The following is a 13,276-nucleotide window of genomic DNA, read 5'->3' on the forward strand; positions in this document are numbered from 1 at the left end:
GTGTGTAGGCAACCAAGAGAAAATTAGGGGGATGGAAGAGGAAGGAATGAGAGCCACACCCTCTGTGGTTATTACACAGATGTTCCACTGAGTTTTCCCTTCTTTTCACTCAGGAATTCTTTACTTTGAGTGGGTTGGGCCAACACAATCAGAGCTCAAACAAACAAAATTAATAGTAGAGTGGAAACAGCATAAAAGCAGTGACAACACTATGGAGCTTATTGTCAGATAGTGTTGTGTCAGTGCTCCAGGTAATTAAAAGCAACTGGTGTCACCACCCTGACAGTAAACACCTATCAGGGTTAACCACAGGCACTACATCCATTAATGAAACTTTCATTAGCACAGAATGGGACTGTACAGCAGGTGGCAGCAATGCTTTATGCGTTAGCTTTTTTTAGTTGATCTGCAGGGTGGCCTATGGGTTACGTGGCCATACCGCCTTTGATATGCCCAATCCCGTCAGACCATGGAAACTAAACAGGGAAGGGCCAGGTCGGTACTTGGATGGGAGACCGTTTGGGAACACCAGGAAACCTAGCGAATGGAGTGAGTGAGTTGAGTGAGTTGAGTTGAGTGAGTTGAGTGAGTTGAGTGAGTTGAGTGAGTTGAGTGAGTTGAGTGAGTGAGTTGAGTGAGTGAGTGAGTGAGTGAGTGAGTGAGTGAGTGAGTGAGTGAGTGAGTGAGTGAGTGAGTGAGTGAGTGAGTGAGTGAGTGAGTGAGTGAGTGAGTGGCTGGTGGTGGTCGGAGGGGCCGATGGCGCAGACTGGTGAGTGAATGGGCTATATGCACAGTGACCCCACGTGATTTCCGCCTGGACAGTCAGCCAGAGGCTGTCCTTCCTGTCTGTTATCTCTTCCCATTAAAAATTAGCAGGTCTCACAGAAATGAAGCAATAGCTTAAGATTTGGTAAAGGACAGTGAGTAAAAGTTCGGATGTGGCTGGAGCAGGTTAAAAAATATTACGTGAGACGCAACGACTTCACTGGAGGAAACTCCTTGTTCATAACGGTGGATGTTTTTGTCTTGAAGCTAACGCGGCTAACAAAATAAAAAATAAAACTATCGCAAAGTTTTGAACGAGCCTGCGCAAAAAAGAATCGTCCTGTTAGTAGTTTAAATAATATTTACTTGTTTACATGTTATATTATCATTTTTCAACACTAGCCTTTAGCTCTAAGATAAAAGCTCCTACCTTACGACAGCTGGCGTTTCCTTTGGGTGCTGGATTCACAGCGAACATGATGTTTGTAATACGTTGCTGTGACTGTCCATCAGTAACTCGTTGTCCTTAACCAGATCCTGAGCTATCGCTATTTTTGTGTGGGAACCTGCTAATTGTGAAAACGACCAGCGACAGGAAGTGCTGCGTCTGGCTGACTGTCCAGGAAGACGTCACGTGGGGAAACTGTGCAATGTAAAGCATCTTTGAGTGTCCAGAAAGGCGCTATATATAACCAATGCATTATTATTATTATTATTATTATTATTATTATTATTATTATTATTATTATTATTATTATTATTATTATTATTATTATTATTATTATTATTATTATTATTATTATTATTATTATTATTATTATTATTATTATTATTATTGTTAATACACATCTGGAGAAATTACCTGCCTCACTTTATGGATTAAAATAATATTAATTAAAAATAAATAAATAAAATAAAAATCACGGTCAAAGTAGGTAAGTTGATGTAAATGGTCACAGTATTGTGCTTTGAAGATGATAAAGGAAGTTGTGTTTCAATTTCAAAATAAAAGCCCCGAAAGGTCGTTTCGACGCATGACCGGAAGTCCTTCCTTTCCCCCTTGGCTCAGTGCGGCGCGCTTGACATTTTCCAGCTCATCATGCATACCTTGCAAGCCCTTCACCACCACTAATACAGCCCGTGTCGTCGTTCGAGAGGAACTACGTTTGGTAAGTGAAATTAACTCATTTCTCCTCGTACATTTCACACAACATCAGCAACACCGCGTGCTTCAGATGTCTTCACCTCTCACCAGCACAGTGTGGTAATATTGTTTTTTTTCTGGGACCAGTGGATGCTTCTGTCCGAGCTGTATCATCACGAGCTGCTGTTTTTCTTGTGTCATGGATGTTGACCTGGTTTGCCTGACATGGATGTCTCTGTGACCAAAGGGGACAGTCAGTGATTGAATGTGTGTAAAGGACGTTGTCGATGTGTCTGTGCTACATACTATGTGTGAAAGATTGAAACCCACCTGCCTTTTCTTTATTTTGAACCCCGTGAACCCACAGTCGTTGCTAGCGCTAGCTTGAAGGTAGCATCTCCAGCAGATTGTGGAATAAGGGTCAAAGGATGTACATGGCTGTGGTCACAGGCTGCTGTCCTAGCGGTGACACCGACACGATTAACCTCTGACAAATGTCCTGTGTCACACATTTAGACCAAGCCGTATTAGCTTTAACCCAATTGTCTCATTCTATCCCGTTGTATATGTTTTATGTAGGAGAACTAACCTCACAGTGGTTGACCTGTTTACACGCGGGGTATTACAGATTTACTACAATGATGATGCTCTTTTCCATTTAAACGTACTTTAACCTGAAATCAAACTCTTACACACAACTTAATACAATCACAATTAAAAGTTATGTTTTGTGTGTGTCCATAACTAGGTTAGCAGAAGCTAGCAGGCCGTTGTCTGACTGAGTCCAGAGCAGCATCATCATCAATGGTGTGTCTACAACGAGCAGCCGGCACATTTTCCTGTGTACGCTCAATGAACCATCTCCTCAGCTCACATCACAGTGAGTACTGCACTCATAGTCGTTGGTGAGCCCGACTGCAATGCTTCTCCTGTAGTACGCTTGTCATCTCTGATACAGGCTGCACATGTATGGCGTTTGCAAGGCTTGGAGGGGAGTTTTGCCAGGCACAGCACCTACTGCTCATTGTGGACAAGTGAACAGGAGAAAGACATCAAAACTGCCACTGGTATCGAGAGGTGTGTCTTTGTGGTTTTCGAGCCGTGAATGAACTGAGAATTCATTATTTTTTAATCATTGTTATTCTTTTACAGGTCTTTATTGACATCCTATTGAACCCATATGAAGAAGAGCCATCTTTCAGTCCTTTGCCTGTGCTGGGAGTGTAGTTTCACACTCTGTTTCAGTCCTTACTTATTATACTGCTTCAATGCTCAGAAACCGTCAGTGTAAAATCTGAATGGGATAGGAAACACAAAGCGAAAGGGACAGACTTCTATTCTGTCTTTGCCTTTTTCTTACTGACACTAACATTCTTGAACATCAGAGCCAGATTTTGCTGTTGCCAAGGAATCTTTTTCCCTTCAACCTATTCTTCAATTGTTTACCTCTTTCTATTAGAGATTCAAGTGCCCTATTTCCTGAGCGAGAATACAGTATTATCAGCTGTGTTAACATTTTTTTAAGAAGCACAGTGTCCATCCTTTTCTTGTTAAAATGAATCGACCAGCTCCAGTAGAAATCTCTTATGATTGCCTGAGGTTTCTTATTACTCACAACCCCACTAATGTACAACTGGGAAAGTTCATCGAAGTAAGTTCAAATAATTCAATCATATTCTTTAAGTTAAAAAATATGCACATTTTTATTTTATTTTCACTGTTGTGACCTTGTCTGTTGCTTTTAGGATCTTAAAAGCTTTGGTGTGAACACTCTTGTCCGAGTGTGTGAAGCTACCTATGATAAAGCGCCTGTGGAACAAGAAGGAATTCAAATCCTTGTAGGCCTTGATATCATTCATAGAGTATGTTAATGATAATGACTGTTACTGCAATAAAAAATATCCATTTTGTGTAGGATTGGCCGTTTGATGATGGATCTGCTCCACCTGAGCAAGTGGTAGATGATTGGCTACATCTACTGCAGACAAAGTTCAGAGACGAGCCGGGCTCCTGTGTGGCGGTGCACTGTGTGGCTGGACTAGGGCGGTAGGTTTTACTGAACATCCATTTCCTCTGATGTTTTTTTGAGGGGGGGAGACATTTTTTGCAATATGACTGACTGCTAAATGCTAACCCCTCTAGTGCTCCCGTACTGGTGGCTTTGGCCTTAATTGAGTGTGGGATGGAATATGAGGATGCTGTGCATTTCATTAGACAGTAAGTACACCTTTTACTGTTATGTATTGGGTTACACTCAGTTAATATTTATTTATTTGTTTATTCATTTACATGACTTTTTTTCTCTTTTTATCAGGAAGCGCCGTGGAGCTTTCAATGCCAAGCAGCTCTTATACCTGGAGAACTACAAGCCTAAACTGTGTCTGCGCTCAAAGGACGGAAATGGCCAGACCTGCTGCATTCAGTAGGAAGGAGCATGAGATGAAGGATCTATGTTAGGCTCGAAACGCTCTGCTTCTTTTCTACGAAGCTTCAAAGCACACTTCACTAGCACTGCTTAAAAACACGCTTCTAAAGATGCTTCGCAGAAAGCCTGCAATGTGTTTCGAGCTGTAGGATAGCATTAAAAGTTATTGTATTTGAAACATTTATGCAAGAATCATACGAAATTTGTACATGCGTTCCCAATTGAATCCTATTCCTTATTGGCTCGTAGCCTTGCCCTTTTTATTTTATATGTAGCATACAGTCTCATAATTTACTGTGAAACTGTAATTCACTCCTCGTGTTTTCTGATGTAAGGTTTCAGAAACCTTATGAAATGTAAAAGAAAAAAAAATCCTCTGTTGCAAAATGATGTTGTTATGCAGTCGGAGCTTAGCACAATTCATATTATATTATAATGTGTGATATGCATATTGTCTGCAGGTGCACATGTGAAATCTGCTGTGTGAAAAGGTACTGTAGTTCACATTGCTACTGTACCGATTGTACGCCCAAACCTGAATCCTAGGTGCTTGGTCTGCTTGTCGAAATTGTTGTCAATGTGTTACACTATCCATCATGACACTGCGCTAACGGCCAACTCTCTTGTGCCGAATGTAATTAGAAAAGACAACCTGGGGATTTTAGTTCATTGTCCTATTGGCTACATGTGCCCTTAATATTGTATGTGCAAGTAGCATCCTGCATCTCAGTACTGCTATGATAGTGCGAAATATGGCCTGTTAAAAAAAAAAAAATGTCATGCACTATAGTAAATATAATGTGGCCAAGAACATGTGTACCAATAGGACAGTTTCCACTGCTTGTGTACTTTTATCACCACAGTGGCGCGACACAGGCTGATATGGTCTATGCCCAGCTCTGTACCTACATAGCTACCTTTGCCAGCTGCTACATTTGTAAGAAACTGTTGGTCGTTGTGAAGTTTTGTTTTATAGGTTGCATTTGATACCCCCTATTTCTACTTAAACATATTTATTTATGCCCACTGTGTTTCTTTGTGATATGTGTCTGCAGAGGGGAGTGCGTTGGTGTCTGTCTTCTCTGATTAATAAAGATGTTTAGTAATTAAATATCCCTTGTTTATCATTATTTATTATATTTCAGACATGAGTGGGACATATTTGATCTATTCTTGCAGCCTAAATGTAAAGACAAAGTTACAGAAAACCACTTACATTCATTCACAACTAAGGGAGCTATTGATTAATACTATCACATGCACATATGAATGATGGGAGGAAGCACAAAATCAGGTCAACTCCTATTGGAAACCCTTCAAAATACACCAAAAATCCCATGTTTTGGCCATGTTGCCGGAAAAGCTCTTGTTCTGAGATGGGATTGCATCTATATGGCTCTCTGGCAGCGGCCCAGCGCGCAGCTGAGCCCGGGCTGATCTCAGTGGTGCCCGCTGCGCGTGATGGGAGTTTGCCTTCAGGCTTTGGCCGAAAACGCAGCGTTACATGGATCCGATGAGTGATTCGAGGTTGATTAGTTACAGTCGACTGACCCCAAAACACGTGCAACATGTTAGTGGCAAATATTTTCTATACGATTCTGTGGTAGTAGAGAACAGTAGAGGGCGCTGAAGTCACTTAATTTCCTTAATTACCCAGCTATAGTTTAATTCAAACGCTGAAAAGTCATGCCTTCTCAGTACTCGGGTTTTATCCTGTGTAAAATTACCATTTGTGTTGGATTTGAGTGAAAAGTGTCAACGTCTGAGGGTCGTTCAAAAATAATAGTAGGACTTGTCTGCAACCCCCTCAAAAAACCCTAATTAAACCGAAGTTAAGTTTGTCGCCAGAAGGGGGCGCACACACACACAAAATATAATTGGCCCCAAAACAAAACATTGCCCATTTTTATTTTATTTACAATTATCTTTCCAGACACACATTACTTCAGTTTGCGGTTGTAAATGTCGGCGCGAGAGGATGCGTAATTGCGTATAGTAAACCAGGGGCGCACAGGGAACGTTTGCCTCGACAGATGACCCACTTAACCCCGCGCGCCACACCGGAGCACCGACACAAACGAGACGAAATCAATGAAACTCTCGCGCTGCAGTTGTTTCCAGTGGTTCCGCTGGATCGTTTCTTTTGGGGAAGGGGGTGTGCGCAGAGTACAATGGCACGGACCGAGCATGATCGAGAGACGGGGGTAGAGGAAGGAAGAGGGAGGGCTCGAGAGGAAAGTGTTGAGTAGCGCAAGACTTTGTCCCCCCCCCTCCCCACCACCCCACCTAAGCATCTGGTTCTCGGTTTGGAAACGAAGAAGAAAAAGATCGGACGTATGGACTTTTATCTAAGAAATATGGTGAATGGTGCAGCTTAGTTTAACAGAGACAAAAAGGTGAAAGACGTCTGGAGGAGGAAACTTTGATGTCTAACGGGAACGCACAATGTTACCGGTGAGTGTCCATTGATTTTTACGCGCAGGAAATATGATTGTCCATTCGGAAGTCTGATGAAACTTTATGAAAGTGCTGTACAGCGTTTTATCAACGGGACCAGTGCCATAAAAAAAAAGGCTGATAGCAGATACGGTCACTTCAAGTCAAGGAAATTACTGTTGTTATGATAAGGAGCGACCTTGTACATTTCTTTAACAGATAGCCTAGTAGTATTGCATTCTTGATTTGTCAAATGAACCGGTTTTTTTGGTCGGGAACTTTTAACAACAAATGGGACCTAATAAGACAAGTTTCCTAACTTCATAAAATCATAATCTTATTGAAGTGATTTTTTTGAATTATAGCAATTTTCCAAGTTATGACATACCTACCTCCTGTGGCTCTCGGACTTCAACTGTCCATGATAACTAACAGAAACATTTGGCCTATTAAAATCATATTGGTTCCATAATTGAAACTATTGTGTCTGTTTCACTTTCTGGATATCTTGCATCCAAAACACAATCAGCATGTAAATATTACATTTGGATGCATTCTCCATACACTGTACAGGAGACCCACAGATCTTGCCCTAATTCATTTGCTCTCTCGAATTAATGCGAAAAACATTTGTGTTCCTGTTACAGCCTTTCCTTCCTCTCCCTCAGTCCCAAAGACACTGCCCCTCTTTGTGGCCACTGTCAGCTGGGGACAATGCACTGAAGATATAAGGTTGTGTTTACTGCTATTGGAGAAAGTGCGAGCTGCCACCCCAAACTCTGAAACTCAGAATTTTCATCCCAGATGCAAAGAATTCCTTCTGTACGCAATTTGACCAACTTTCAGGCTGATTCTCGAGGCTCCTCTTGCTTCCAAATTGAATGCAAAACAGACCGCAATATTATCTGTCAAGATCTAAGCAGCCAGCGCATATTTCCCTTGGTGGAAGTTGGCAATATTCTCTGAGAGTCTAGGGTTGCATCGGATGGGTTTGCTTTATGTGTAATGTCACCGGTTTATATGGAAGTCTAGGTCTCGTGTTTTGGTGGTCACATGCAGTTCCTATAGAGACATTAGTGACAGATTTGTGTGTGTGTGTGTGTGTGTGTGTGTGTGTGTGTGTGTGTGTGTGTGTGTGTGTTTTTGTGAAGGAGCTGGGGGGTGCCTGAAACGCAAATCACTGTCAGCTGTCAGGGTTTTAAGTAGTCGCACAGGCAAAAGGCAGGCAGGAGCTGATATAACTGGTTTTGGATCCCTATAGGCTTGTGGACGTTTGTTTCTGTGCATTATTCATGAAATTCAAACCTTAAGATTCAAAGTCTGCTCTAGACCCTATTGCACATATTCTAAAGGTTGAAAAACGTTTGTGCAAAGTTTCTATTTGTTTCTATGGGCAAGGTGGAGGCATTTTTCATTTTCACTTTTGTGCTACTGGGGTGACAGTGGTAGACGGCCCTGGGTTCAATCCCCACCCGGACGGGGCCTTTCTGTGTGGTGTTTCCATGTTCTTCCCGTGTCTGTGTAGGTTAATGGTAAAAACATGTGCAATAGGTTAAACCTCCAGTCAGGTGTTTCTGACCACCAGCCTGGCTCCACATCATGGAGATGGGTCCCCGAGCTCCTACAGGTCACCCAGTGACATTGAGGATGGGTCAAATGCTGAGGACTAATTTCTCTACAGAGATTTCTCTACAGAGATTAATAAAGTATAACTTAACCGGATTGGTAGCCAATTGAATCCAGGTGAAGAATGCTATTGTGTCCCTGGGGAATACATACCTTGCCACCTTGTAATGAGTGGTGGTTGGAGTGTCCAATGACGCAGATTGGCAGCCTTGCTTCCTTCAGTCTGTTTCATGGCAGCTATGGCTAAAAGCACCACCACAGAGAATAAAGTGAATGATTAAAGTGTCTTTGTATGGGCAGAAAAGTGCTAATAAAACCCATGCATGATTATTACTATACTATTGGATGAAAGGAAAAAGTTTCAATCTGTAGCAATGTGTTTAAAGAGACTAGATGCAAGTTGGTCATTTTGTGCTCACCACTGCCACCTCAGGTCTTACACGTAACTGCAGTCTCTATATTAAGCTCGTGCATGACGGCAGTTCGGACCCAAAGTAACAACTTTTTGAGTGACAGTGCAGGATTTTAGAGGCAGTTTTGGTGAATAGATCTGGGCTCATTCTACACATTAGGACATGGCTGGAACATGTAGGGGGAGGAAAATACTTAGCTTTAACATTTTTAAACTCCTTTAAAGTAAACTATACCCAAGTTAAAAATATGAATGTGTTTTAAAAAATATACCAACACCAACAGTATCCATTTTTCCACCTCTGCTGTAAAGTTTATTAGCAGGTGTGGCTGGAGTTAACCTCACGCAGCCATGCAGTGATGGTTGCTGTCTCATTCTTGCCTGTGCAACACTTTTTCTAATTTTGGTCCAACTATAAAACGACTGCGCTAATAAAATCCCAACACACATTGCCTCCGTGACCGTTTTTGCCCCGTGAGTCATATTGCACATGCGAGGACGGACGCTGAATGAACCCCCGAGTGCACAACTCCTAAAGGCACATGCAGGGATTCATTGAACGGGCTGCTGAAACAAATGAGGAGCCTAGTGGACAATGAATCGGAGTTGGACAAAACGCCACGGCCTCTCACACATGGCACTGACAGAAAATCATTGAGGTCCCAGGAGAACGCTTCACCTTGGGCTGTCACTTGAGCACACATTTGCAGACAGGCCTCAAGTAAAACAAAAATAAATGCAAAAGATAACAGGTTGTGGTAGAATTTAAAGTCGGCGGGTAATCGGCTGTGTAGTGCATTCAATCACCACACGATTTGTACTCTTTAGAACTTTTACTTTTCAGTGTTTTACGCCCAGCCCTACAAACAAATGTCCAATTAAAGTCACATTAAAGATATGAAAATGAAAGTCTCAGAACTGGAAATGGTTTGCTAATTTCTTGCCTCTCTTAACCCAAAAACAAATGAGGCATATCCACCTCATTAAAACTGCCTGTTCTACATGAGCCTGTGCACATTTGTCCTTGTGCTAAGCAGTTGGTGACAGCAGCTGATGAGCCACACATTCCCCTGTGCGTCTCAACTGTGTGGCCTCGGAGTAGAAGATGTTTACATTGAGGAAAGTAGACTGAGATGGATTGAAAGATTGTTCAGTTGAAGTAGTAGGGATGATAGGAGTGTGTCTATCTGTAGCGTGGTTGTATTGTCTGCTGTGGGTGGTTTGCGCTATCCTCTCTCTTCGAACCACTTGGAAGGACATTTTGTTTATATAAATACAGAGAAGGCTGTGAGTGCAAGGCAGCTCTTCCTCCGTGGCTTTCATTTAAGCATCGAAAACACATCTTACAGTAAAATGTTGAACTTAAAGCAACAGGATGCATACTTTTGCAATTGAAAGTCTGTACTTTTGCAGTCAGTGTAAATTAAATATTTTGTATACTCTAATCTACATGTTATGCATAATGCTGTCAACTCCAGCCTCTTTTTACATGGCCAAATAATTGCACAGGTTAACCTATGGCTTACATTTTTTTTTAACATTGGAAACTCAGAGAAAGCAGCACAGTGTTTTAACAAATAGTTTTCTTATCTCAATCCAAGGTCGGCTTGATTCCAGGATAGTTGTGGTACTAGTCGTAATTATGGTGCCAATGTGCCAGTGTCGTTTACCAGCATTTCCTTTAGCGTATTTGGTGTCCACTTTGAAACAGAGAACAATGTTGTGTTGTTGGATCTGACAGCTGCAATGGTCTGCCCCTTGATTTACTCTCTCTAGTACAGATATAATGGAGGCCTATGTGTGTTTGGAGCGCATCCACCTCACGTGCGACCTTGTGTATGTTATGGCAGGACACTGCTGCAGTCTGGGGACGTTCTCTGCCCTTTAGCTGTATGTTTGAGTTTGTATACCACTATGCTTGTGTGTGTCTGACTCTAGCCTCTTGCTCCACTTTTGTTTCTGCTGGACACTTGCCAGTCCATGTTTCATACCTCTACTCCACCATGAATTTATGTTGTATTGGTATTTGTACTTGTTTGCCCTGATTGTTTGTCATGTGCATTTACTTCATTCTTTCTGAAGCAGCAGGTGACCGCTGTGCCCCGGACCCATCTCCAGATCTTAAACCAAGATCTCGGTCAGAAATACTTGGAGTGGTTTGGGTGGATACATTTATATTTAAGGCATTATTAAAAAGTTAAGACAAAAGTGTGGCACAGTGTAAGTGTCTGCGCTGACCCTGTGCGACCTACTCGGCTCCGGCACTCTGCTATAAAAAGTTCAGACATTGGGTCGTCTGGCTTTCAAAAGACTCCAGGAGTGTGTCCCTGACGGTAAACCGCAAACTCAAAACTTTTTCCTATTTCTGAATTAGAAGAAAGGGTAACATGGAAGGCTTTGGACTTAATGCCTTTGTAATTACCTGTTGCACAACCCCATAAAAGCACCGGAGGACACAGTTTTAGTGTGATGTTGATGGACCCAAGTTTCAGCCAAATCCATTCAAAGGCCCTGTCTGATTCCCTTCATCCAGATGAGTCACTGTTTCCTCCAGGCCTCTAATGGTTTTTTGTTGTCACATAAAACACCGGTGTATCAAAGATAGGCTAAAAGCTTCCTCAGAGCCGGAGTGTGTCTGGCAGGACCTTATCAGTCAATATCAGCTCGATTCCGCGCTCTCTGTAGGGAGGCCTGCTTCTGTGTAAGGCGACTCCCTCTGTGCTCGTCCCTGTCCTGCTCGCTCACACTCTTTAAGTCAATCTGCTCTGTCTGACAGGCACATTTCACTCTGACTCTCACCTAAACTCTGCACTTTCTCTGCTGGAGCCGAGCACTTCTCAGTACTGGAGGCACATGCACACGGACGGGCACGCGCACACTCTGTGTGTGTCTGTGCCCAATGCTTTTCCAATGAAACGCTTCTTTGGCCTGTTGTTCGAGCGGCTTCTGTTTTTGTCCAAGAACGCCAAAGTGAATAAATGCGGAAAAGCAAAAAAGAAGAAGAGCAAAAATGGGAAGAAAAAGAGAACTGTGAGTAGCAGCGCATTGTTTGTGTCCTTAAGTAATAAACTTTTCATATTGAATAGAATAATGCTGTGATAAGGTGTGACATCCTATTTAGTTTGTCGTGAAGGCATAGTTGTGCATCTAAGAGGAAAAAACAAAAGGAGATGTATAGGTTTAGAATTAGTTAACTACTTTCTGCAACAGAGATGTCCATGCTGTACCCAAATGCCTGGCCTTCTGACTATCTTTACCTCCTAAAATAACCCAGGTCAGCTCCAGGGGCATTTCAGGAACCACAGCTTGTGCATTTTTGTCTCCATATCAACATATACTATTGTGCATTGTGACCACTTCTTCCACAATAACGTCTGTCACTACTTCCACACACACCAACCAACCACTGTACAGATTAGGGTGCGGTTATTAGTCAGTGTGTCAGGCTTTGGCCCAGTGTTGAACTAGCATGTGCCTTCTTCACGTGTAACAGTGTATGGGTAACATAATATTATGGAGCCTGATGCATGTTGAGTCAAGACTCGCTGTATATTCCTGGCTGCTGTTTTTACTCTTTGGACATGTGCTCTCCTGTAGCTTGTTGACCTGCTAAGTGTATGTGGGATCTCAGGTGACCCTAATGGGATATCTATGTGACCCATATAATGCTTTAAACTGGGTGTAAACAACAGATCTGTAGGCTGCTACTTGAGTTGAACATTTCTTAGATGTAGGCTTGCTTATATTGAGTAGTAGAGCTGCAGTCCATTTTGCATGAAATATGAGGCTAATATGAGACAAAATAAGATTTTTATTACCAGTAAAAAGAGAACATTTAAAATAAAAAAAGTTTAAATCAGCCAGAAGGAAGACCTTAATGTAATATACTGTACTTGTGATATGGATATTGCATCACCTAATATTGCAATACATTTGCAATACATACATTACATTTGTAATTTCTTGTGCAACTCTACCACTAAGCGATATTTTGGGACACTGCAGACAAGACTGTAATGTGCCACCAAATTATGTTAGGCTTTAACGCAGGAGTTTTGGAAACGACAGGGATTGCGTTTGTCAATAGTTAATAATTGTCAATTATTATTGTTATAGTTTATTAGACTCAAAGGGAGTTCCTCAAGGCTCCATATTCAGGCCAATACTGTATCTTGTAAATTTGAAAGAAATCCTTGTGAATTTTACTGTTTTTGCAAATTGTATTTTATTTATGTACAATGCATGATTATTCCTTTTACTTATAAATCCGTATTAAACAACCTCTATTATAGCTCATTGCGGTCACTTCCAGTAAAGGCCTATAATGATTTATAAAAAGCAGTGGACAGTGAACTCTTGTTTAGTAGCACTAGGAAAGCACGATTAGCCGTCTTAAAATGATTTGTGGTCCGCTCGTGCCCCTGCTGTGTTGCCGAGCTCAGGGTCCTCAGTGTGTGCGGTGGTGCGG

The 13,276-nt window shown here is 41.9% G+C and overlaps 2 protein-coding genes across 4 annotated transcripts in view; both read left to right on the forward strand.

The window, feature by feature from the left end:
- The first annotated feature begins 1,802 nt into the window (after positions 1 to 1,802).
- Positions 1,803 to 5,445, forward strand: LOC306975955 (protein tyrosine phosphatase type IVA 2-like). Of its 2 annotated transcripts, none has more exons than XM_079573786.1 (8): positions 1,803 to 1,934; positions 2,658 to 2,789; positions 2,845 to 2,986; positions 3,062 to 3,560; positions 3,655 to 3,747; positions 3,825 to 3,955; positions 4,052 to 4,126; positions 4,224 to 5,445. In XM_079573786.1, the coding sequence occupies exons 4-8, from the start codon at positions 3,465 to 3,467 to the stop codon at positions 4,333 to 4,335; spliced, it is 507 nt and encodes a 168-aa protein (XP_079429912.1). In that variant the 5' UTR covers positions 1,803 to 1,934; positions 2,658 to 2,789; positions 2,845 to 2,986; positions 3,062 to 3,464; the 3' UTR covers positions 4,336 to 5,445. The 2 variants fall into 2 exon arrangements, with proteins under 2 accessions (XP_079429912.1, XP_079429911.1); XM_079573785.1 differs by having other exon boundaries at positions 2,868 to 2,986.
- Positions 5,446 to 6,309: 864 nt separating this feature from the next.
- Positions 6,310 to 13,276, forward strand: part of LOC306975951 (apoptosis-stimulating of p53 protein 1-like) — a 38,389-nt gene continuing 31,422 nt past the window's right edge. For both annotated transcript variants that reach the window (XM_079573778.1, XM_079573779.1), the window contains exon 1: positions 6,310 to 6,788. In XM_079573778.1, coding sequence (XP_079429904.1) covers positions 6,780 to 6,788 — 9 coding nt within the window. In that variant the 5' untranslated portion in view covers positions 6,310 to 6,779. The remainder of the gene's footprint in view (positions 6,789 to 13,276) is intronic.

Source organism: Gobius niger, assembly GCF_951799975.1.
Source record: "Gobius niger genome assembly, chromosome: 16".
Lineage (NCBI taxonomy): Eukaryota > Metazoa > Chordata > Actinopteri > Gobiiformes > Gobiidae > Gobius > Gobius niger.

Coding starts and splice junctions, on each gene's coding strand:
- LOC306975955 (XM_079573786.1), top strand. CDS start 3,465: ATGAATCGACCAGCTCCAGTAGAAATCTCTTATGATTGCCTGAGGTTT. Junction 3,561..3,654: donor AACTGGGAAAGTTCATCGAA/GTAAGTTCAAAT, acceptor TGTTGCTTTTAG/GATCTTAAAAGCTTTGGTGT. Junction 4,127..4,223: donor GCTGTGCATTTCATTAGACA/GTAAGTACACCT, acceptor TCTTTTTATCAG/GAAGCGCCGTGGAGCTTTCA.